Genomic DNA, 27,347 nt, shown 5'->3' on the forward strand with positions numbered 1-27,347 from the left:
AAACTTAATTGACGTCATTGAAGAACATTTCTAAGAGTGTCCCATCATGTATGCAAAGTCCAGCAGGAAGTTTGGCAGTTGTCACTGTAGGCGTTTTCACATCAGCCCGATGTTTCGAAATAGCGCGCTATTTTCTGACTTGGAAAATTAAAAAATATCTCGAGCTTGGATTTTTATCGGGCTGATGTGAAAACGCCTATGACTTGTTTGTTCTTTCAATTTGCTTCAGGTGCGATTTTCGTTCTTTACTGCTTCATATCTCAACTTCACAAACTTTCTTTGAAGACATTTTGCGTGATATTTTTGTCCTTTTGATTAAGACGGGAGACTTTTTAATGTTTAATGACAGGTTTGGACACTGTGAATTACTTTTCTCTGTTTTTATAATAAAATATTTGCAAATAAGTCCCCCGTTCAAGCTTGTACGATACGCTATTATTCCTTTCGCTATTATAATCGCATCGCAGTTATGCCGAGCCTGCTGACGTTGCAAGTCACGTGACAGGGAAGCCGCGATAGGCTTTTTCGTAAAGGCACATGTACTTGTTGGGAAATCCTCCATTGTTATTGGGATCGGCCGATATAATTTGCCTTGTTTTTTAGGGACGATTTTGTTGCCGAAAGGAACTAAATACTGTCTTGTGACAAAAGACAATAACCAGTGAACATTTGGACTTTCATTAGAGGATATATTTTGGCAGAATCGGGAGTCAATAGTGGATTTACAAGGCAATGTCTGCAGCGGCAGGAGTTGAACAGGTTCGTTTCACCGTCTGTTTCTGTATCGCGAAATTATGCATTGATGTGTACGTTCATGACATGCACACTCGCCGGCCATGTACACCGTACCCCTATGTGCCATAGGGTTTACGTGGTGGAGCGAGCTTGTGCAGTGCTGTGTGTATGTGTGTGTGTGTGTGTGGATGAATTCCCCGTAATGCAGGCTTCGTCGTGTTGACATGCCCGTATGTAACAAAATGCGTAAATGATAGCCGTGCAATGTACAATGTTCAAGAGTTATTTTAGGCTGATATGAACGCCTTGATTCCATACTTCTGGTCAGTTTCGATGCCATAAGCATATCCAGCATATGCAAAGAATATTTTTGTTACATTTACCAATTGTTTGTGGCACATAAGCAAGCGGATCGTGTCCATGGACCTCTCCTAGTGCATGGTTTCTCATTCACAAATGAAGTGTGTGAAGGCTTGAGTGTGCGTGGAAGGATAAGGACGTGGCTGAACTAAAACTAGAAATCTACATGAACTAAACTTCTACGTACGGTTGTTGTACCACTTGTAGACTACTGTCAAATTGTCGAATATTTTCCTCCCCGTTTGTGTCTTTGGTTTTTAAATGGACCGTATAAAGGTCTTATGATATATTGAAAGTATTGACAGTGTACAATGTTTTTCATTGAAACAACACTCGACACTAATCACTTGATCACAGTCTAGTAAAAAGTAGTCTGCACTCTTCTTGTAAGTTACATGTAGCTGTCACGATCACTCAATTCCATGACATTGCCATTGCCCATCCCCCATGTAAATTTACATGTATGGTAACCCTACTACAATGTATGGTAGCCCTACTACATATCGACCACCATCTTTTAAACCGACCGCGTATAATTCGTTCACTGAACACTTAGTACGCACTTCTCTGCGCGCAAAGCACATAAAAATGGATTGGCTTTGAATGCTAGATGAGGATGGTGTGGGAAAACGCGATAATTCACTGTTCATTAATGGTTTTAATCAAGGACAAAATTTTGAATGAATATTTTCACCGGATCGTAATGTAATGTCTATGGAAGTTTCTAAAAAGCTTCGTACAACACGGTGTTCAATACAACTCGGTTTGCGTGCATTGTCAATGCAAAAACAGCGGTCGATCTCAATAAGGAGCGTTACCGCGGGGAGCTGAAACGAGACCATGCAAGTTCAACGGCGATATTTTTGCACTGAAACTTCAAATCGAAAAGGGAACAATGGCATCTGATAGAGCTGGATTTTCTCGATCACGTAGGTCAAGTTTTTTACGAGAATTTCAGTGCTAAATATTTTTATCAAGCAAATAAACATTAGGCGGTCGATGAGTAGTAGGTCCAAACATACTGATGTAAGTTTTACTGTATTCTGTAGTGTCACTCTCTCAGACTTGCTAGGTACTGTAATAGCAAAAAAAAAAAAAAAAATCTGGCTCCACAGATCCACTGCACATTCAATTTGTACGTGAATGCTGCTCCAGTTTTTGCCAGAAGCTTGGAAACAATATTGTCAATATTATTACAATGTAAGATGTACTTCGTAAATATTAGTTGTGATTTTGTCTAATGTAGCTCCATCATTCACAATGTCATTGATTATGATAGGTCTAACGTTACAATTACAATTGTAGTAATTTGTAGCACATTTCAAGTGACATGCTGTACATGATGTACACAAACAAGGCACCAGACCAGGACCCAGATGTTATATCATCATGGTAGAAACTTTTTGCGTTTAAACGAAACTCGAAAAATCAAATGCAAGTTTCCCAAATCGCCCACAACTCTATGTTTAATCACAAGGCAAGTTTCTAGCAACATGGCCCTTGTGTAGAAACTTTCTACCATTAAAGTATCTTTTGACATACTACACTTGTACAAAGTTGTAGACTGTCTATCTCAAAATGTTGGGAATTAACATTTTCAGTGATAGACTTTATTCCTACAGACACCAGAGGCACAAAAGCCCTACAGTGTACTACATGTACATGTACAGTGTATGTCATTGTAAACTAGGATCTGATAGTAATGCATGGTACATGTATGTATCTGTCTTCCTTCATTTAAACATCAGTGGCCATGTGTCTACCTAACCTAGAAAAAAAAATCTGTATGTAATTAAAACATGCACAAATAAGAGAACCCCCCCCCCCAAAAAAAAAAAAAGAAAAAAAAAAAAAGAGGGAGGGCGAGGGGTAAAGGCAAATGAGAAAAAAACACTACCTTACTGTATAGACTCTCTACAAGTAAGTAATGTTAGGACAATGTTTAAAAACATTTGAGGCCATATTTGCTATGTATTCTTCAAGCAAGCAACAATATTGTATGTTGGTGTTTTTTTTTTTTAATTTGTACGTGGAGTACAAACTGTATTGACTAAAATGGACAGTTGCTGAATAAGCGTTCATTAGAAATTAGAAAGTACTGTAGGCCTGTCTTGCTCATTCATTCACAGTGTCCAGGTGTGTTGATTGTTAGTATTTAATGTCTTTTCAAACACAATGTGTGATATGCATTTTATTTGTTTATCGTGCAATCAAAATTTAGAATCCATTAATTACAATTTAACACTTTCTTTGCAAATCAAGGGTTGTTATCATTAATGTGTTCATTTCTGATTTTCGTCTGTTCAAAGGTTACATTTTCTTTATTCCATTGTAGTCTTTGTGCACATGTTTAATCAAAGATTCCTCATTCTTTTTATAGTAGGTATACTTGGAACATTAAACTCATCCAGCTGGTGAACAGGCTTTGATGAGAAACCAACATACAAACTGTACATTGTGGAATTAGAAGTACAATGTAGCCATTCACCTGTACATGGTGCATACAGTACATGTACAAACCCATGGGTGAAGGTTACAATGTAGATAGTGCAATTGCCTGCCAACCCATACAATGTATTGTACAGTTGTATATGAGGCAAAATGGCAAATGTGTATTCAGGACCCTTAATTTATTTTTTTCGTTTTAACTATACTATGTGTACATACATGTATGCATCATTTTGAAATCTGTGGTCCGTTACAATCTATGCATATTTTGAGTCATGTCGTGAGAACTGTATTTGTGTGTGTGTGTGTGTGTGTGTGTGTGTGTTCATAATAAGCTTCAATAAGAATATGTGACCATGTAGAGAGAGGGAAAAAACACTAACGAAGTATCCTACATGTTTGTACAACAAGTACATATTGCAACTTTGGTGCATGGTGCACTGCTTGATTCTAACTTGTTAAGGTATCAGATTTCAAGCAACCAGAGAACAAAATGAATTTGTACTTGTAAAGAAAGTGTAAATTGTACTAACAGTAGGCCTGTCTTCATCAGCCCAGAGTTTCAATGTAGCGCGCTATTTTGCGGTTAGGAAACAAGCCCGATGTCAAAATAGCGTGCTATTTGATCAGGAAAATTTCCCCAAAAATCTTGGGCTAGTTCGTGAACAAGCACGCTATTTGGGGTACATCTCCATCAGCCCGAAATTTTCTCGATCCCATCATACTGTGCGCACTTCCGGTTAGCCAGCTGGCTGGGGAAAGCACACATACTGTACATGTGAAAATGCACATGGTGTATTTTGTTTTTAAAAAAAAAATTCAAGGATCACATGTGCGTACTACTGTTGTTGACATCTTTTGCCAGTCTGACCGCACCTATTCTCAGCATTAGGATTTCTCTTTGGGTATTTTCCTTTTTTACAAGTTTAGATTTTCTTGATTGCAAATCGCTGAATCCAAAAAAGCTTTTACACTGTTGATGAGTTCGTGTTTTTTGATAAGCTTTAAAAAAATAAAATGTTGCATGCTAAATGAATTTCCTTGCGAGCAGGATGCACCTTATCTCATTTCTTTTCTTTCATAAAAGCCACAGCCCTCAGTGACTTTTAATATTGTGGAAGAATCAGTGAATTTAGTGTAGTGAACTCTGCCAGTGCACTTTTGTATAAAACGCTATTGGAATGTTGTCTGTGAAATGACTTACAACCAATGTGTGTGTGTATGTGTGTGTGCTTGTTTTTGTGCTTGTGTCTGTTTTTTTTTTTCCAGTCTTACCAGCATCCTTAACTGTTTTGCCATGACAGAATACATACAGTCACATCTGTCAGAAATAAAAAAAGTTGCTATATAAAAATGGATACTGGTTGCATGCAATGTACATTTACAGCCGTACATGTATCACATGGAAGTTGCCCATTATAAACAGTTCAGAAACCTGACAGAATTTGCTAATATTGAAAAACAACAAACTTTATAGTGAAAAATTAGACACCAGTATTAAACATTTCTTCTTGACTATTTTTATTCCCTTTACAGAAGCCACGAAGTCAGAGGAGCCAAGGTAAGCTGTTGATATTGATGATAATGTGTGCTTGTGCCAGTGAGCAATTAAATGATGGCCAAAAAAAAAAATTGTTTCCAAAGTGATTGTGCAGTAATGCATATTTCTGTGAATTCATCAATCTTCAATTTTTGTGTCTGAAAGCGGACATTAATCACTTTGCTCTATTAGAAAAACAAAACAAAAACAAACAAACATATTTCTCAAATTATGTTTGGCCAGTTGGGTCTGAAGACATACACTGTATTCACTAATTTGTAAGAACTGTGTTATTGACTGTGGAAAGTCATGAACTTTCAGCAAAATATGTTTCAGAAGCAATCTTACAATCAAGATTTTTGGTTGTAAAGAAAACAAAAACAAAAAACGACCATGTCTTTCTGTTAGAGTCATTCTAAATCTTGTACAACTGGGTCTTCAAATGTACATTGTACATTTACTGTGTACATACAGTGTATGTTCTTTCGTGTTTCATCATTTCAGCAGAACATTCAAAGTGTACTAGTCCTTTCCCAAAATGTTTCACATTAAAGTTACTGTTTAAAAAAAAAAAAAAAAGATGTTAGTTAGAGGGGTTGTTCATAATGAATACTTGTGTGATGGTGTAGGCAAGTCATTGGATTTTCATTTTTCGGCAAGTACCAGGGGTATTACAGACAGCTTGAAGTTTAACAGATGGCTTGACAAATTCATGTACAATTGTACGTCAAATGTATGCAGGCTAATGGTTTTATGATTTAGCAAATGATAGAAAGAATGTATTCATAACTGATAAGGATAGGAGAAAAAAAGTTGTGGAGAAGTTACATGTAGTGTTACCAGTGTATACATTGTAGGTCAAGACATCTTGTTTTCGCATGTGCAGTTGTAGACTTTCTTTGTTGCTGTTACTCTCTGTGAATAAGATAACTGTAAATTATTTTACACACATGAATTTTTTTTTTCATTAATTTTCATGAAATGAAATTATTATGAACACCAAGTAAAGAAGAAAGAACAAGCCTGGGGTTTAGTTCGGTCTTTTTCACGTGGCGTACAGATCGAGCATACAGTCTTATTCACGGAGCACAACAGCAATAAAGAATGTCTGTGTATTAAACTACAACAGTACAATCTCTCCAAACCACAAACCCCCTCCATTACCTTTGCCAAGGAGGTTATGTTTTTGTTCGCATTGGTTTCTTTGTCTTTTTTAAAATAACTAAAAAACTTGTGAATGGATTTGGATGAAACTTACAGAAAAAAAAAATGATAATGGCACAAGGAACAGATGATAAAATTTTGGTAGTAATTCAGGAATTTTAATGAAGTTTTGAAGGATTATTTCATCTTTTGGCAAATAGGGTCAATGAACTGGGGAAGCTGCACATATTTGAGGTTTGCGTACAAGCTGTACACATTGTTTGCGCTATTAGAAGCGCGTGCTCTGCTCCTGGCGCTGCGCAGCATCCAGGAAGCTGATGAGGTATTAAGGCTTCTTATCATTGGGAAATACAGTAGGGCAATTATCAGCATGCGTATGGGTGGAAAAGAGCTGCTTGGCGAAGGTCTGTGCTCTCCGAGTGCTTTTCTACATGTTATAGTATGTAACATCTTCTCTCTCAGCGAGTAGTACAGATGTATGTACAGTTGTACAGTAGTGTGTACAGTACTAGCATAATATTGTGGTTCCATGACATTTGCTCCTGCGACAGTTACTCCCATGGTATATCTGCATGCTAAGCCAAACGTAAATTCAACCCATAAACATAACCCTAACCCTAATCCTAATTCTCACATCAAACTAAATCTAAAACCCTATCACAACCCTAACCCTAACCCTAAGTCCTTAGAGAAAATAAGACCGGAGCAATTGTCGCAGGAGCAAATGTCGTGTCACCAATATTGTATGTAACATAAAACATCCCTTTTTTCCAATCAAGTGCAGTTACAAATTTGTATGCAGTAAAGGTACTCTTCTTTTGTAATACTTCTTGTAGTATCACATGAGAGAGTTGATTTCTTTTTGTTGGCCACTCAATTGAACAAATGGCCACTTACCTGGTACATACATCTAGTATCTGCTTGTCCTTCAGTTGATTATGGGCTTTCATGATATTGGCAAAATAATAGTTTGTGCATTAAATTTTATTTGACTGTGTAGGATTAAAAGTGACATCAAAAGTAGCATATTGTGATGTTAATGGTTCGTTTAATTTTATGATTCCGAGATCAGAACTGCATGCATGACATGTTATTCTGTCAAATTACAACATATGTCCCTACAGTTGTATGCTGTGAAGCCTTCTGAAGCCAAAATTACAGTAGATAACCCGCTCTGAAAAGATGCACTTTGTCTAGTACACCAACAGAATACACCACATGCAGTTCTGTCTTTTTTGGCCCAAAACGTGACTGGCCTTCGCTGCAAATGATAGATGATGAATTATTTCCTGCAAGCGTGCAACCTCTGTCTGAATGCGCATCGCAACAAAATGTATCAAGTAGTAGACTGTCAGCAAGCAGCTACAAATATTGCAGTATGGTTGACTCTGCCGAATGAAGACGCATTCAAACCTTCAAGCAACATAAAGACACATTAATTAACATGTTTTCATATAGTTTTTCAATTCCTATCATAGATACAATGTATGCTAAAGATAATGAGCGATACCAATCTGATACACAGTGTGCTATTTTGACAAGTAACCAGCATGCTGCACTACTCATATGTACAATTGTACCGCTATGACTACCAAATCTGACTGTAGAGTGCAAATGATAATATCAGTCGGTCATCAACGTGGAGGTACAGAAGTTACATGTTACGCATGTGAATCTTCCTTGGCCCCTTTGTGGAAGTACAGAGTACACATGTGGTATCTCACTCGGTATTGCCGACCTGTTGGGATTTTTTAGGACAGGTGAATGGACGCTTGCACATGCACAATGACTGTACACTGTGCAGTGTACACTGTACATGTAATACATTGTTGTATCGTGCACATGCACATGTGTGCAATGCAAGTAGACGCTGTACTGTACTACTGTAGCATTGCAAACACATACACACATGCACACACAAGTTCTGTATGCTGGACATGCAGTAGATATGTAGAGTTTGCTTCCAAGATTTATTGTTATTTATTATTATTATTTATTATTTTTTTTTTTTTTTTTGGGGGGGGGGTGACTTGTGAATGGACACTCTACACATACAGTACCACTGTACCTGATGCACACACACAACAAACACAATACAAGAACACATACATTTGTGCACACAATTTCTGTACGTACAGTAGTTTGCTTGCAAGAAGAGATATTGACTTAAAATGTTTTTATTTGCTTATTCCAGAGTATGAAAGAAAGTTTATGATCACACAAAGTTCTGTCATTATGATGTTCATTTGTTAATTTTTCCTTCTCCCATACCTGTGTTTTTTCCCAGTTCAAAATGGACCCATGAACCCAAAAGAAAATGTCGGTGATGGAGACTTTGAGCGTTACATGCAATCCAGCCAGCCGGCCCACCAGGTACATGTAAGCCAAACTCCCGTAAGAACCAACTTTTCTTGTTTCTCCACAATACCTTCATGCCATTTTTTATGCTGCATTATGCTTGTATATCTGCTTGCTATTATTAAAGGGATGGTATAGTTTTGGTTGAGATGGGGTTAAATAAAGTACTGATAAAAGGTGGGTCCCACCTTTTATTAGGACCTCTTTGTTTTAGGATACCTCAGCCATTTCAAAACCAATTTTCATCACATAAACTTTCAATTCCTCTTAAAATTGTAAGCTCTTTAATCTTTCATAAGTGATTTCTAAAATTTTATCTCACAAAAAAGTTGGAAACCTACCACTCCATCTCAACCAAAACTATACCATCCCTTTAAATACAAGGCTTCTGTTATTCATACCTGAAAGTCTTATTTGCTGTGTGATAGAACTGTACATGTAATGTACACTGTAGTCAACTGTAGTCAAGCATGTTAACATTCAAATTCGGTTTAGTTTCATTAATTAAGTGGTAGTTTCACATGTTTGCATGCATTTCAACAATAGTTCATGAGCTTTATCAGTTACTTTGTGATACTAAACCACAAAAGATTAATTGAGTTTATATTTTAACACATTTGTGCATTTTAACTGTTTTCTTCCTCAAAGTCATGCCCCCCAACCTGACCAATGATATTAAAGGACAAGTTCACCTTCATAGACATAAGGATTGAGAGAATGCAACAATATTAGTAGAACACATCAGTGAAAGTTTGAGAAAAATTGGACAATCGATGCAAAAGTTATGAATTTTTAAAATTTTTGTGTTGGAACCGCTGGATGAGGAGACTACTACAGCTTGTGAGTCATATGCGTACAACAGTATAAAGAAAATGTAAAGAAAATTCAACATATTTTCATTTTTTTCGCATAATAAAAGAGCACTTGACTTGCCTCTTTCTAAAGGCAGGGGGAATAATATTACCCATAACATTTGTCGGTAACGAGTCGGGGGAATGCGTTCTTTTTTCAAAAGATGAAATTTTGTGAAATTCTCTTTATATTTTCCTTATATTGTTGTACGCATGTGACATCTAAGTTATTCACACACTGCAGTAGTCTTCTCATCCAGCGATTACTGCACAAAAACTTCAAAAAATCATAACTTTTGAACGGATTGTCCGATTTCCCTCAAACTTTCAATGATGTGTTCTACTAATATTGCTACATTCTCTCAATCCTTATGTTTATGAAGGTGAACTTGTCCTTTAACTTTTATCAGTAGGGGATATTTATGGAACAGTTGGGTCAGTTTCAGTTTTGTTTCCACTCATTTGGACAAAGTATGATTTTCTCAAAAACAGCTACAGTTGTATCACCGAATAATAGAGATCTTCGTTATCCTCACATACATATTACAGCTGTAACTAATTCAGTGCAAAAAAAAAAAAAAAAAAAAAGTTTATTGATACTCGGTATCTACATCATCTGTTATGATGATAATTTCAGAGTACATTTATAACCTATTTTGAACATGTACTTTGTTTAACAAATGATAGATCATATACAGTAAAAACATGTATACCAGGCATCTTACATTAGATTGGGGTTGCTTTGTGTCCATGTTGCTATGAATTAGGCATTCCACATTCTTTTTTCTTTTTCTTTTTTTTTTTTTGGATAGACCCTGTCTAAAATTCAGTGTAAATGCATTAAAAACTTGCACACAAAAAAAGAGGGAAAAGAAAAGAATTGCAAATCTACAGATGAATATAATATGAAAACTAACTTCGTGTGTACTCCTACCTGGGTCCTTGGTTGTTTAACTCTAGCATTAACATTGGCAGTCCCTTTGTGTACAGTGTCGCTGGGACTTTGAGGCAGTGGAACTCAAGAGTCTTAAATGCCTAACCCTCCATGTCCTTGCTGAAATACAGTGCCTGCAGGTGTGACTTCGATGTTTTTGAAAGCAAGCCTTTCGAATTGACCAAGGGCTTTTGCATTATGGCATGCGTCAGTCATAGGCCATGGCTCTCCATGTTATACGGTTATACAGCTAATCAGATTTAATACAGTGAAAGTTTCTCAGAAAAAAAAAATCTGTAGACTCATTATTTTTAGGTCCATAAATGTATTCAAACGTATGCGTCCTGCCTGCAACCACTACCCCTCCCAAAAAATCATTAAACCACCCAGAACTGTGTATGTACAATGTAACTATGTACTATATAGAATGGTTTGATTGCAAAACGAGCTCACTCCATTCTTGTTCATTTGAGACATTTGAGAATAAAGCTACTAAAAACAAGGGAAATAGTAAAAAAAAAAGATATCTATACACTTGGTGATTCTATCCTTCTATGAAGAGTGCTCGATATCCTCAAAGGAAGAGCTTTAGACAGAAGTATTGCAACAAGTTCACATTGCCTGATGATTGCCCCTAAATGAAGGTGGAATGAAACTCCGAGTAGCAATAAAATACTGATGTACCTGATGTCAACCGAGTGAACTTGTTGCAATACTTCTATATATATACATGTATATATATATATTCCTTGTTATGAGTATAGTGAGGTTTGCTTTGAGGAGGTTTTATTTTACTCAATGATGGACATTCAATAAGAATATATATTTCAAAAAATGGTGCTTAACCCATTTTATCAAACTCATCATTATCAGCATGTGAGTATGCATGCATGTGGCAAGCACAGTTGTGTTTGCTCCTTTGCCTGGTTTGTATCATCCCACTTTCACCTTCTCATAAAATCTTGTTTCCACAAATGTGCCACCATTTGTATAAAAATCCTCTGAACTAGTCCAAAATGTACTCCTTCATTTCTGTAAGTAGAGATTGGCATCATATTTGATAACAACAACAACAACAACAACAAAGATCCTACAGGTGCAAAAACATTGAACTAAAATCATCATGAATCATGCAACAGTGTACAGTGGACTCCCATTGTAACGAAGTCCTCGGGACCGGCAATTTTCTTTCTTTATATACACTTGTACAATGTATATTGAAATTTTGTTATAACCCAACAAATAAACGATAAAAAACGTAGAGCAGAAAATGTTGCGGTCCGAATTTTTACTTCGTTGTAAACGGAATTTTGTTAAAACCGTGTTCATTATACCGGGAGTGCACTGTTCATTATCATTATCTAGCATAAATGTGGTACAGAACGTGTATGTTCTTTTATGATTTTACAAATTTTTACTTGCAAAATACATCCAGGTACAAACTACTAAGAGTGCTATTTAAAAATGTTAATATTTTGCTTGATCTGAAGATCTAGAAGATAGCCTTCAGCATTTGAAGTGGTGATGCTGAAAGTACTGTAGATTCACAATTTTACGGCCTTTTTTTTTTGGGGGGGGGGGGGGGGGGAGGTGCCATACCAGGGCAGAAGATGTACATGTACAAGCATGATGCTATTCCTATACCACATTTCCTCTATGAATCAAAATTTCCCAGAAATTGAAAAGCGGGACCTTCCCTTGTATGCAACATTGAGCATTGTACATACCTAAACAGAACACAGCCTTTGGCGATAATTTGATAATGTGAGAAAGTATCCTCTTGTTTTTACCCCCTCTCCCCCCCCCCCCCCCATACATTGTACAACTACTTCTCATCAGCAGCAGTAGCATGAATCATGTTTACGTGCCCCTGCGTTACGACGCCCACGCATATGTATGATGCTCCCCGAGCTCTTATCCCTGTGCCTTGTGTGCTACTCGTGGTATCTTCTACACTTGTCTGTTCGCTAATTGCACAAACATCATGGGCAGGGGCCCCACTTGGCTGCACCTGTATGGCACACTGCTATTAATATCACAATGGACTCATTGCAACCGGTGGTGGGTGTGTATAGGGAAGGCACGACTTCTGTGCTAATTCAGCCTAATTTTTGTCAGCCATTTTTCTTTTTTCAGTGCCCCTGCAAATTCACAGGTTGTTTAAAAGCATAATCCTTCATGCATGCGTACATGCATGTACTGTACTATTATGTACAGTACAATGTGTACTCCTTGTGTTGACTGCAGTGACTTTACACTGTAACGTGTACAATGTACGTACACTGTATGTTGTACTACACTAAAGTGTGGTACAAGTTGTATGTACAACATGGCTTTTGAAATCAAGCATTGTTTTCTGTTGTGCTGTACCCTCCCTCTCAAACAAGATGGATCTTTTATGTTGCCTTCGTCGCAACCTCTTGTGGATTTAACTATGAAGCATTTTTTTTTCATCATTCTTGGGATTTCTGTAACAATGATATTTTGCCCAACTAAATTTTCGCACTTAGCGGGGTAAGAAAGAAGAGTTTTGCGTGTTTTTAATTCTGCGGAATCAAGACCTCAACTACTGGAGCATATGGCAGGCAAAAATATTTGTGTGCTTTTATTTTTTTGCTAGTTTCTGGTCGTGCGAAATGCGCAAAAGTTCAACGCCACAAAAATGTTCACTTTTACAGTAAATACTAAATATTACTTTTGTTTAGTAAAAATTCATACATTTTAAAAGAAGGATGACTTTAATAGCCAAAGGAGAAAGTGCCCAAATGATAATAGATAGAACTGCAACTATTTGTATGAGCACCGTTAGACACCTATAGAAAGTTTGAACAGTTTGCGCTAATTAAGATTGATAATGTGCCATGTGGAAATTAATACAGGGAAAGTACACCACTGTATGTGGGCATTTCCACAGTAAAGGGGTGCATTTCAGAGATGTCGAGTTATTTTCTTCTGTTTCCAATGTGCATTATACCCCCCCCCCCCCCCCAATACAACATGATCTGTGAGTCAGCTTCACCCCAGAATTGCTTCATTACAAGCAATCTATTAGAATTTATGCCAGAATGAAAAGTGTTGGGCAAGTAATGTACATATGTACATTGTATCTACGATACTATAACACGTGATGGTCAAATACTGAATATTCATTGAAAATTTGTTTTTCAACTGAATGACCTGATATTGTTTACACTGCACATACAGTGTATGAGATTGCTTTTCTATTTCTTCATCCTGCTTGTAGTGTGCACACATTGTAGTTAAAGCTGTTGGGCTTGAGCCAAATTCCTCAGTGGTTTCATAAGAAAACTATTTCCTCCTCTCATGATATGTTATGAAAGAAAACCAACAATAAAAAATAGTACTCAAGTTGAGTGTTGCAGAGAAGGTAGGTTCACGATCAACCCATTGAGGACGAGTCCTGGGTATACTCAGGCAAGTGTCTGTGGAAAATGCGTGTTGTAGCAAAATCAGCCAGTCCTCAATGGGTTAAGGGACCGTGTCATCATTTAATGCATACTGATACACATTGTCATCCTTCTTTCTACACACATAAATGTATACATTGTACACACACACACACACACACACATACACTGTACAATTACATGATAATATCTTAGTTTCTTTCAAAGACATTTTGAATGCCTTCTTTGTAGGAAAAGAGCACATTGTGTTCAAGCCTATTCTCTCTCTTTATTCACTCTGCGTGCACAGTGTAGACCTATTTGGTTTTAAAACACACATTATAACTTCAAATGTTGGCCATAGAATAGAACTGAAAGTGGGGGGTATCCAAAACAAAAAGTAATGATGATTCAGTGAGTTATGCAGTGAGTCAGATGCATTGCTTCATGCACAGTGTACATGGTATACATGTCAATGCATAAATCAACTATTGTTTTGATAGGCATATTGACGCCTTTCAGTTGTGGCTGAAATAGACATTAACATGATAATAACAGCACCCAAACTGAACAGGTCTAGATACTTTCCTGTATACAGCCTGTACCTCTTTGTGTAAAATGTTGCGCATGTACAGTGTACAGTGTACTCAGCATATTTGTACACTGTACAAATACATACATTTTGTAGGTACTTTGCAAGTCACTGTACACTGGGCTTCATTTTATACATTTATTGTGTGCACAGAACATTATTATATGTGCACCATTCCCTGTGTACAAATCAATGCTACATGTACAATGTACATGTACAGTGTAGCATTTTTTTTTTCCCACTGAAGATGGCTGTTACAACACTTCCAGTACATTTTGCAAACATGTTTTACTAAAGCAGTAATGAGAACAAAGTCCACTCAGCACGTAATGTCATCCACTATCTGTGGTTTACAATGGATTCAAGTGAACCTTTGTGTTACAAAATTTTAGTTCTTTGTAGTGTCGGCCCAAAGTATTTTTCCACATGTATTTGCCAGGATCGTTTCGGAGGAAATCGTTGATTTTGAAGTGTTGCAATCATTCTTTTTATGCCTGTGCCATGATGTGTGGGTGGTGGCATTATTTCATTTATTTCTTTATTCTTGTAGTTTTTAGCCATTGCTCACGCTTTAGCAACATAAATTCATATCCAGAGGGGGAAGAAAATGATAGAAATGAAAGGAAACAATAAGGACTACATTGCCTGTCTGTCAGATAGTATGTTTAAGCTCCTTACAACAAATTTTTAGAAACCTAGTTGTAGAGCCACCTTGCAGCTAGGGAAACTAACCAAACAAACGAGAAACAGATGGCATTGTTTCGCAATTTTCTTCAATAGATATGTGTAACACAAGATTGTGCAGAGATGTCTATCTAGACATTGCGTAAAGACTAATTATGATTATCGTTAGACAATGAAAAATGTGTTTCAGGTGGTCAGATTTTTACTCTATGATGCAATGTTGGACTTACCATATTTGCTATACAAGTAGCTTTCAGAATTTCCTCTTATCAGATCATTTTAAAACAATCACACATATACATACATGTATATATTCTACATGCCTTATTCGTTTCCTCTGTTTTTGTCTTTTTCTGCCACTGTACCAGAATGGCGGTACTGTATGTAGAAAAGAAGGATGCTACATCCTTTTGGGGTTGTCACATAATATTCAATGTAGGAGGAACTGTCTGAGTAAATGAATAACTAAAAGATTATCACTGAAGTTCTGAAAAGGCTTAATTGTTGCATGCAAATCACAAACATTCTCAGGGTGATAATCCTCAAATTAACGTTTGACCTAGAGCAGCAATTTAGTTGTGTGTCAGGAACTTGTTTCCCAGACTCGAGTCCCAAGCAGCTTTTCCTTTCTCAGATATATTGTCCATTCCTGCCCCCCCCCCCTCCAACTGATGTGTCCAGAGGAAGTAATTGTACAGATATCATGAATAAGACTGTTTTACAATGTAGCAGGAAATCAATGTGAACTCATGATAATGTCTAATGTTTCATCTTAACAGTGTAACCTCAAGTGTGTATGTTGTTCTTTTTTTTTTCCAGCAGGGATATTCATCGGCGCCCAGTATGGGAGCACCAGATTCCTACATGCCAACACCGTACTACCAGTCACCTTACTCCTTCGCTTCTTACTCTATTCCTGGAACCGAGACTACATGGTCAACAGGGGGCGACACCTTCAACGGATTCAACTACAACAGCTACGAGTCTAGCTATGCACCAGACTATGGGTACAACCAGCCGGGGACCACCCCTCCTTACCTTAATCAGTCCTTCAACTTTTTCCCCGCCAATGCAGACTTTATGCCGGGGACCTGGGCGCCTAACTCTGCCCCGGCCCAACCGCAGGGGACAGCACGCACCCAGCCCCAAGCCCAGGCCCAGCAGGCATCTTACTATGACTACCAGCGATACCCTCCCGGGCCGAACTCTGTAGCAGGGCAGCGGAGTTACGGCCAGGGTTTGAACGGACTTGATGGACAGGATGGGAAGGCCCATGGCATGAAGGCCATGGAGCTGGGAATGTCGGGCCTGAACATCGGTGCACCCATGGACAAGACTGCCATGAATGTTGCCGGCCGGGAGATGATCAAGCAGGACGTGATGCCTCCAAAACCTCAGGGGCCTAGCTTCTCTCAGGCTGTGGCAGGAGCAGGCGGAGCACCGCAGCCGCCTCCGCAGAACGCAGCAGTGCCAAAGCAAACATCCTGGGCGGCCATTGTGAGTAAGCCGGCAAAACCGCAGCCGAAGAAAACGCCTAAGACTGGATCCCATGCCCCAGTACCCACTCAGCTTCCATCAATGAAGCCAACCATGACTATTGGAACTTGGAACAATGGCGACAAGGCCAGCACGCCTCCCAAACCAGCTGGTACTGCCACCACCATGCCCTCGCCCCCTCACACTCAGACCCCACCCACCCAGCCCGCTGCCATTCCTCCTCAGCAGCATGCCCAGCTGCCGCCCCAGCAGCCCCCCATGCACCCTCCACAGCAACAGCAGGTCCCTGTCCACCCCCAACCGCAAGTGCAACATGTCCAGCCGCAGCCAGTTGCCAAGATCGAGACCACTGTCTCGCAGCCCCCTCCCTCCACGGCGCAGGCAGTGACCCAGCAGAAGCCAGTGCTGCCCACGAACGACGTACCGCGGAGGGGCCCTCAGGCTGTTGTGCAACCGCAACCCCAGCAGCCGAGGGCCTGGGACTCGAACGGGCAGAACCGCGGGTACGCGCAGCGATCAAGTAACCAAAGCAGTACGGCTAGTTTGGCGCCAATCAGCTCCGTGTCGAGCCAGAAGGGTGATGTGGATCATCCAGTTCTTGAGAAGCTGCGCTCAATCAATGACTATAACCCCACTGACTTTACCCTAGACATCAAGAACTCGCGCATCTTCATCATCAAGAGCTACTCGGAGGACGACATCCATCGTTCCATAAAGTATGGCATCTGGTGCAGCACCGAACACGGCAACAAGCGTTTGGACTCTGCTTTCCGAGAGCGCCAAAATAAGGGCCCCGTGTATCTAATCTACAGCGTGAACGGCAGCGGACACTTCTGCGGCGTCGCAGAGATGCTGTCCGAAGTGGACTATGCCACCAACACTGGTGTGTGGGCCCAGGACAAGTGGAAAGGTCGCTTTGATGTGCGATGGGTGTATGTGAAGGACGTGCCGAACAACCAGCTGCGGCACATAAGGCTGGAGAACAATGATAACAAGCCAGTGACCAACTCTCGCGACACGCAAGAAGTGTTATTGGACAAAGCCAAGCTGGTGATGAAGATAATACACGGCTATAAGCACACCACCTCCATCTTCGACGACTTCAGCCACTACGAAAAGCGGCAGGAAGAGGACTCTCACCGCAGGGTAGGTCTTTGCATGCAACTTTCTCAGAATGTTGACATGAATTCTGATTGTAAAGGGAGAAAATTGCTATGTTTTGGGGGGGATTTAGTTTTGTTTTGTTTTCCCTTTCATTTGTTTTTGCATTACTTGGTTTCTCTTTGAAAAGTGAATGCAAAGTTTCATTGGTAACATTTAACATTTAACATTTTCGAGGGAATTTATTTTGATATGGTAGCACCTATCAATCAAAAGTGTCACAATTTCAGTTTTCTGTGTATATCTTCAGCTTTCACACCACAGATTCAAACTCTAATAAATGCAAATATGAAACTCAATGCTTTGCTGGTAGGCTCACAGATTATACATGTTGATGTTGTTTTGATGACAGAAGCTTCAGGCCAACTATATCATCATCCGACTTCCTAGACAGTATAATTATGCTCCAATTGTTTTTTCCTCCCAAGTGTACAAAATGGTTATGTTTTATGTGGAGATGAAACTAAAAGTCTCTTTATTTTGTTCTGAAATCTTTACATATCAAAGAGAGTTATTCACCATGGAGGTCCTATGCATAAGACTGTCGGACACTCTACCATTCCGACTATAGTAATAATGCCTTATCAACAAGGCACTTCAATACCCACTCCTTCAGAAGGGGCTTAATGGACAAGTTCACCGTAGTATGTGGACTGAGTGAATGCAGCAATATTAGTAGAACACATCAGTGAAGGTTTGAGGAAAATTGGACAATTAGACAAAAGTTATAAATGTTTAAAGTTTCCGTCCAGTCATTGCTGGATGAGAAAACTGCAAGAGCTTGTGATGTCACATGCGTAGAACAATAAAAGAAAATGTGTTAGAATTCCACAAGATTTTATTTTTTGTTAAAGTACACATTTCCTTGAGTTGTTACTGACATATGATAGGTAATATGTGACCGTGCACCTCAAAACGAACATAAAGTTGCACACACTGATTTTACGTGAGGACTGAAAATAAGTGAAATGGGTCAACCTAGCCGAACTTGACTTTTTCATATTTTCTGAAATAGCGGGTCTTCTTTTACATATGCTAAAACTTGGTATCATAAAACGGGCAGGAAAGTGTGTTTTTTAAGCAGTTTATCTCGAACATTTTTGGTAGAATAGTGTGATTAGGTGTGTCTTTAGAATCCCTTTTTCATTTCTGAAAAACCTTGTCCACACTCTTCACTTTCAACTCTAATAACTTTTGAAAGGATAGTGCTACTACTTTGAAAGGATAGTGCTACTACTTAGAAAGTTGGCATTGATTATGGACAGAATGTGTTAATGAGGCATGCTTAATTTCAGTTTAATTTGATAATCCCTTCATTGTTGTTACTCTGGTGGTTAACTTCCTGTTTTTTGTCCCATTCATCGCACAGTCAGCACGGTTTGGTAAAGATTAAGCGCTTGAATAGACACTGTACTTCAGAGCCTCTTTTCTCAATTCACACTTTTCCTGAGTTTGTGCTTTTTTCCAATATTTAGATAGGTTAGGAGAGTCCATTTGATTTGAGTTATACATCATTTTAAAGCTTAAAGTCTGCTCTTTCAGAATATGCTCTTTACTAAAAATTCATGTCTGGCGACTTTTTGTTTGTTTTGAGATGCAGGGTCACATATTATTTCCCTTACCTTCTGAAAGAGGCAAGTCAAAAGCTCTTATCATGCTAAGAAAATGAAAATATCTTGAATTTTCTTTATATCGTGCTACGCATTTGACATCACAAACTATGGTAGTTTTCTCATCCAACGTTTGTAGCGCTGAAACGTCACAGATTCATAATGTTTGAACAGATTGCCAGATTTACCTCAAACTTTCACTGATGTGTAAAGAACTGCTATTATTACTGCATTCACTCAGTCCACATGTATACTGAGGTAAACTTGTCTTTTAACCCTAACCAGGCCGGGCTTTTTTGGGTGTTCTGTGGCCGGGGAGGGGTTGATTTAACCCCCCCCCCCCCCCGAGATCTCGGCCGTCGATCGCGCAATCGCCATGAAATTTGGCACGTGCATTACCTGTGGCGTAATCTACCAAGCTATACATAAAGAAATGGAAATTTTCGTCATAATAATTAATTATGCTAATATATGCATAAAATCATACATTTTGCTCTAAATCAGAAATTAAAGCTCCTAGAATCCTAATTTTTGTGAAAACATTCTTTGTAGCATTCCTAACAATGTACTTGAGAAAAAAATTTGGTATCAAAATCAATTTCTTATGTATTTTCTTGTTTTATGAATTTCTTATGTATTTCCTTGTTTTTTCGACCTTTTGTTTTATCATTTTTTTTCGCAAAATTTATGACAGAACCTATTTCAAGCATAATTATGCTAAAATTAATTAGTTTTAGCCTAAAAAAGTGAAAATAATCATATCTTTATGAATAAGAAGAGAAAACTCCATTTGCATAGACTTTATACACAAAATCACGTTTTTTAGCCATTTTCGGTCTGACAGGCATGTATAAAACGTTATGCAGCGTCGTAATGGTATGCGCGATTTTCACGAAAATGGTGTCAAAAGATGCGCGAGACTTGAAAGTAAAAAGTCTGCGAACGGCGCGGTCAAAAAATTTCGCGCGGCGGAGTAGTCGCAAAAAATGTCGAGGGGGGGTTGATTCAACCCCCGGCCTTTTTAGGGTTAAAGCTGTCAGTCTTGTAGTTGCTTGCTGTAGATATGTCCAGTTTGGATGCTGGTTTTTTTTTTTTTTTTTTAATGGTAATGTAAATTGTAGCCATAGCTTGGGGGGAGGGGGAGGGTGCTCAACATGTCTAAAAATTGTCAATTTATTCACTGATGTAGCAGTGCACCTGATTCATTGAATAACCCATTGAATCTTTTCTTATTTTGGGAGTTCCCCCCCCCCCCCCCCTTCCTGTTATGGCCGACACAGGTTACAGTATTTTACAACCAAATCAGGCAGTTACTTTTAATTCCTATCTCACTGGCCACTTGAAATAATACCCAAACTGGAGGTCAACTAAAAATCAGTGCTTATGATAAGGCAAGCATATGGTCCCAATCAGTATACATACAGTGTATGAGAATACATTTAGTCTTAAAAAAAAAGAAGCTCTATTTGTGCACAGTCTCCCCCTCCCCTTCTTCCCCCCTTCTTCCCCCCCCCCCCCCCACACCACAAGGTGAGGGGAAATGGCTTCAGAACTCACACCAAATAAAAGCAAAAGTGAAACAAAGTCTCCTGTGTCTCACTGCCATTACCAAAAGGTTGTAGGCTAATTTGTTCTGTAAACCCCAGATGACTTTTCTAATCTATCAACTGCATGTATGCCTTGCAGTACAGTACCATGTGACACATACATTGTGATAATTTGTCAATCATAGGATTGTTCCATTACGATAGGGGAAATCCCCTTGTTATACATGTAGTTGACACAGATTCTGTGGACACCCTCTGCCCCCAAACTTGTGTTATAAATCTCAGTGATGCTGTTGGCAATGTCCTTGAAATTATGATGCTGTCCCTCAGACCATCTCTCCCTCCCCCATCAAATATGAATGTATACACATTTAAAGAAGGGGTGGTTTGCTTTAAACCTACAGTAAATGAGTGACTCTTAAGATATTGCTAGTGTCAAACAGTAATTTGTACACGTTTGTAGGTCTGACTTCTGATTGGATGGCATCCATACCATTTAAAGACCCCATTGCGTGGGGATTCACAAGTGGCCTGATTTATTCGCTGGCTTCTTCCGAAAACCACGAATAGCACCCATCGGCGAATATGTGTGGGAAAGCGTATCCCCGTCGGTATCGGTCGACTCTAGTCAAGCTTCTTTGGCTGTGTGTGTATACTTGATACATGGAGATCAGTGGTAAAGCTGTACACAATTCGTTACGGGGATTCTCGAATATATCCAAGCTGGCTCAGCCTTGCCACTCCATGGCATCCCCACGTTTTACCAGGGGGGCATTTCATGAAGCGTTTTGTCCGACAGACTTGTCAGACAAATTTGCTCTCAGCCAATCAGATGCAAGGATAACAGTAGCTTATAGCAGTTTGTCAGAAAAAATATCTGACAAAATGCTTCATGAAATGCCCCTCAGGGGGGCATTTCATGAAGGAACTTGTCGGATAAAGATGTCTCGACAAGTCTAATTATATCCGACAACTTCAGAGAAATCAGCCAATCAGACTAAAGAATTTCTCAAAACTTGTCGGATAAAAGAGACTTGTCAGATATTTTATCCGACAAATTCCTTCATGAAATGGTCCCCTGGTCTTTAATACAACAGCGAGTTCCAAAAGAGATACAATTGTATGCCACTGTTCTTGTCACACCAATGTGATAGTGATATTTCTCTGTGGTTCAGCATTAACAGCAGCCAAGTGGCTAACAGATATTGGAAATTGTGGTGGTGGGTGTTAGCTAAGGATCCTAGATCAATCAGTTATTTCCTCTTCATGTAGAAGGAAACTCAGAACTTGGCATAGCTGACATAAACAGGAAAGGTTAAATATATAGCCAAAGTTTTGACGCAGCTCTACATCAACAGAACTGTTCAAACAGCCAAGTTCTGTCAGGCTCGATATCATGAAAAAGTGAAAACAAAACAAAACAAAAACAAAACAAAACAAACAAATCAGAAAATAAAACAAAACCGTCCAGAGAATATTGCAAAAAATATGACAGGATGATATTCATATACTGCAAAAGTGGGTATTTTTGCATGACTAATTTTTCACGCTCGGCCGGGTAAGATGAGTTTTGCATGTTTTCAATTCTGCGGAATCAAGACATTAACTACTGGAGCATACAGAGAGCAAAAATATTTGTCTGCCCTTATTTTCGCGCTAGTTTCTGGTTGCGCGATATATGGAAAATTTTAGCACCGCGAAAATTTCCACTTTTACAGTGTATGATATACATTTGTGCAGCAGTGTATACTAACTTACAGTTTACATAATTATGTATGTCCTAAACAAAATGCTTAATGCACGACAGTATTAGCATAAATCATTAAGCCAGAAATTCTTTGTTTTTCTCTCCCCCTTGAGGTATTTGAAAGTGTGCATCAAGAACCAAAAGAAAAGTTGGAAACATACTGATTTGATCAAGAATTCAAGAGAAATTTTAAATCAACATTTATGCATGGTCGAACAGTTGCTCCATATGAATGCAAATCATGAATTGAAATGAAAAAAAAAAAAAATGCACTCCAAGTGAGAAGGGGGTGCATTTTATCATATTTCACAGCCTTGGCACTGATATGTAGTGCCTCAGCATTTGAGTTGTCGAAATGGGTCGTGCTGCTTTATAACAACACATGCCAGGTGCTTCTAACAGCATCAGCAAATTGGCTGTGCCAGTAATTTGACAGCAGTTGCTGATATCATGCACTCCCATTATAACGGATCATGGTTATCACATAATTCCGGTTAAAAGGAAGTAAAAATTCAGGCCCCAACATTATCCGTTCCAAATTTGTTATTGTTTATTTATTCGATTATAACTAAATTTTGATATAACGAAGGAAAACTGCTGGTCCGCAGGATTTTGTTATATCGGGAGTCGACTGTATATGACATTGCAATTTGCTGGAAGTTTCCTGGCAATAGAGAGGATTTTGTATGTTAAGATGATGCTTTGCGCAGAACAGGTGTATTTGTAATACTGGCATAATTATGCTCTATAAGTGATACCCATTGAATTCAAAACAAACTGTGTATGGGAATGGTCTGTGGCCATTTTTTTTACATGCACAGATGGTGTGTTTCTGTAACGTGTAGATGAAAAGCAATGTACAACACAATGCCCAAGATACTTTTATAGAGCATCTTCATGTAGGTGTGTGAAATGAGTAACAAGAGAAAGGGACAACTAATATAATAGTGGATTTTTTTATATTTTTGTCATTCTTTTGCGCAAATTATTTTTTTTTGTGCTGGGCCGGGTATAAATTTTGCATTTTCCTTTTTCTTTATTCCGTGGAGTCTATACATTCTATTGTGGTACATACAGCAAGAAAAAAAATTTTGTGTGCTTTAATCTTTGCGCTAGTTCTGGTGACACAAAATGCTCGAAAATTTCCACTTTTACAGTATTTCAATCAGTATCTATTGTAATACCAGTAATCATGAAGATTTGTTACAAAGACAGCTTGTAAAAAGTGCATAATATGGCTACACTAGAACAGTATGGTTTTACTGGAATGTAATGGCTGTTGCCACATTTTGATCAGCAGACAATTTTTACACTAGTGGTAACTACGCGTATGAATTTATGTGTTTTTAAGTCTGTTTAAACTAAGTAGGATGGGTAAAGACTTTTTTGCTGCATAGAGGAACTGTAGAGTGCACAGACGGTTTTCCTCTATTTTGTATTTATGTGGAGTTCTTTTGTTACATTGTTTGGTACATCGAATTGAATTGAATTGAATTGAATTGAATTGAATTGAATTGAATTGAATTGAATTGAATTGAATTGAATTGAATTGAATTGAATTGAATTGAATTGAATTGAATTGAATTGAATTGAATTGAATTGAATTGAATTGAATTGAATTGAACTGAATTGAATTGAATTGAATTGAATTTACATTCTCCTCTTCTTTTGTCTTGTCTTCCAGGGTGGCAGCGGAGGAGGGGGTCGCCGCGGGGGACACCGAAACTAGGCCATGTGCACCGAGGAGTCCTTGCGATGACCGCGGATAGTTTCATGCAAGAGATTTTGCCATGGAACACTTCAAGCATTTAAAAACCAACCGTTCATCTAGAGATTTAGACATCTACTTCTGTTACGGCTTCAAAGGAAAAAAAAAAGAAATTAAGAAGAAAAAATGTGCATCGGAGGCATGACAAGAGGATACGTGGAATGTTGTGTCAAATGGCCTAAATATTAAAGAAAAAGTAATGAAAAAATTTAAAGAAGATGTATATTTGCTGTGGGGTAGACAGTTAGCTCATTTAGCTGCATTGATCGTGGAAGTAAAACCGACGAGGCTGTCTGTTTCGAGGAGCGGTCCGGGATTCGTCAGCCATGTTTCCAGCTCGGTCGTGGATTCGTAAAGCAGCGTTTAGTGTTTAATGGGACCAGGTGAGGCATTGTGAGAAATTTGATGGAAATTCCACCCCCAGAGACTTAAATAACAAAGGATGTGATGAGCGTGAGAGGAAATTTGCGACTGGAGTAGGGAGCTCAAAAAGCAGGAGAGAGTGATGGAAAGATGAAGAAGAAGAAGAAGAAGAAAAAAGAAGAACTGTCAGAGACAGCTTTTTCCAATTTTAACAAGTCTTGAGAAATCCAGCGTTGCAAAAAAAAAAAAACTTAGTTAACTCTGTGCAGTGGCGCTCCGAATGCCCCTTCGGATATCCAGGCATTTGCTAGAAATGTGTATTATTGTAATGGTCATCATGGCTGCTTCACTACGAAAGACACTAATTATTACTTTTTTTCCTGCTCTTTTTTTTTTTCATATTTTTCTTCATGTGAAAGTCGTCCCCAAATCGTGGTTAGTCAGCGTCGCTGTTTGTGATGTCGGCTCCTATATTCCACCTGAAAAAAGAAAATGAAAAAAAAAAATACTGTGGTGTCACTTGTGCCGTACTGAGGACGAGTACAAAACACAACGACAATTCATGATGGACCATTTGTACGTGAATGGGAGACTCGCAACGACAAAGACCAACCGTACTTGGATTTTTGAACTTCTACGAATTCCAGCGAATACTTTTTTTTCCTCCTATTCCTGCGAGGTGTCGCCAAGTGGTTGTGTGCAAGATTTAGATGACAGACTGCATATGTGACAGCAAAGAAACTAATAGAAAAAAAAAATGCCCACAGCAGAAACATACCTCATTCTGACATAAAGAACCCGCAAGTTTTTGTTGTATACGTTTTGTGTTCACAAACTGTGCATCTTGGTTGTCGCCATTTCTTCCTATTTGTTTTCCATGTCGTCCAGGTCATTTTTTTTTTTCCATCTGCGTCCTGTCATTTTCCGATGGATCGTAGCGGCCAGATGTCCGGGGAGAATCAGAGCTTGTCACGATTTTTGTATTAATATTCAAATTTACTTGATGATCACCAGACACTCTCACATTCTGGCGAGTGGGGTTGAGTTCGGAGGAAGGCGTTGAGCCATTACTATTGTATCAAACGACTTTTGGCAGTATCGGGCTACTTTTGACACCGGTCAGTTGTTTCGTTTTCGTTATAGAGCTGCAGCTTTACAAGTAAAGATTATCTTTAAAGTCTTCTGAGAAGTGGGGGCCCTGAAACCAATTTAATGCAGATTCTCAAATGTTCTGTACACCCATAAATGTTGGGGTTTTTTTTCCGTCTTTGTAATTTCTGAAGAGGCAAGAACACAAGCCAAATTTCATGGGTTGTGCAGAAACCAAAAACATCAACTCTCCAGTGTCGTACTCGTTGACAGTTTCACATTTAGGCTTCAAGTTGCAGGTATCACTTTAAGATATCTCAGATTTCAGAAGATCTTTATTTCTAATCATGTCTTTTTTCCATTGCATGTTGGGAGTTTAATAGAAAAATGTACTACAGCACCTTGACAGACACTGACACATGTTGTTATCGAGTGTTACAAAAAAACAACCCACAACTATTAAATGAGAAAGCAAACAATGATATGCATGCCATTGCCTTTTTAGTCTAGTCTCCGAGCTCTAATGATGTAGCTACCACTTTGCCCCAATTGTAAATGCATCTTTCTTGAATTGTTGTTATTTACATTTTATAATTTTTCATTGGCTTAGGAATTGGTATCAAAACAGGATGTTGCATCCAGCCTTGTGGGTTGCTACTTCATAGAGAGAGTTTTCTTCCCTGCTTTGCAGGGGAAGTACCTCTGTGAAGTGACATCGCCACTTCACCCCAAAACTTTCTTCCACAACAGCCTGCTTTGGGGTTTGGTTTTGTTTTGTATTGTTTTGTTTTGCTCTTCTTTTTTTTTTGGGGGGGGGGGGGCGGGGGCAGGGGTCTTTTTTGTGTTGTTGTTGTTGTTGTTGGGGGTTTTTTTGCACAGAAGTTGTCAAATTGCTCAGTAGTGTAATGTACATTTGGGTGCTGCACATGAGGTTATGTTCCATGGGTTTGTGGTCACTAGACTAGCAGCTGAAAACATCCTGTCTTGTACCTAAAAAAAACAAACAAACAAACATGTGCTTAGTCTCATTGACCAGTCTGCAGTTTATTTATTTTTCTTTTATTCTCCCTGATATTTGCACTTGCTTTGGTGTCATTCTAATGAAGAGGCTATGTGAAAACTAGAGACAGGTCAGGCTACATATGTCAAGTTGTGTTCCTTATTTGTTTCTTGTAATGTGATAATGTTCATTGGGATTAACACCAGATTTCCTCTACATCATGTTTCCTATGGAACCACTTGATCAGAGATAGGTTGTTTTTTTTTCCTTTTTTTCCCCTTCTAAGTTATTTATTTTTGTCAAAGACTTCAAGAGATCCAGTAATATGACACTAGAAGGGCTGTGTAAATCATGATCTGGCAACTTCAAAGATTTCTCTTGCTTATAAGTTGTCCCTCATTTATTGTGTGTCTCAATCTACGCCAGAATGTTGCCTCAACAAGATAAAATCTCAGCCCTGTTTTATGAAGAGTTATAATTGATTATACAGTT

General features: G+C 38.7%; 1 protein-coding gene across 1 annotated transcript; it reads left to right on the forward strand.

The window, feature by feature from the left end:
* Window positions 1-540: 540 nt before the first annotated feature.
* LOC139714405 (YTH domain-containing family protein 1-like) lies at window positions 541-26,611 on the forward strand. Its single transcript, XM_071626113.1, has 5 exons — window positions 541-759; window positions 5,080-5,104; window positions 8,535-8,620; window positions 15,896-17,716; window positions 24,320-26,611. Exons 1-5 carry the CDS (start codon window positions 733-735, stop codon window positions 24,362-24,364), a joined length of 2,004 nt encoding a protein of 667 aa, XP_071482214.1. The 5' UTR covers window positions 541-732; the 3' UTR covers window positions 24,365-26,611.
* Window positions 26,612-27,347: the final 736 nt, after the last annotated feature.

The sequence above is a fragment of the Diadema antillarum genome, unplaced genomic scaffold (assembly GCF_040938485.1).
Source record: "Diadema antillarum isolate AM-2024a unplaced genomic scaffold, OU_Dant_1.0 seq00002265_RagTag, whole genome shotgun sequence".
Classification (NCBI taxonomy): domain Eukaryota; kingdom Metazoa; phylum Echinodermata; class Echinoidea; order Diadematoida; family Diadematidae; genus Diadema; species Diadema antillarum.

Coding starts and splice junctions, on each gene's coding strand:
- LOC139714405 (XM_071626113.1), top strand. CDS start 733: ATGTCTGCAGCGGCAGGAGTTGAACAG. Junction 760..5,079: donor CAGCGGCAGGAGTTGAACAG/GTTCGTTTCACC, acceptor TTCCCTTTACAG/AAGCCACGAAGTCAGAGGAG. Junction 5,105..8,534: donor ACGAAGTCAGAGGAGCCAAG/GTAAGCTGTTGA, acceptor GTTTTTTCCCAG/TTCAAAATGGACCCATGAAC.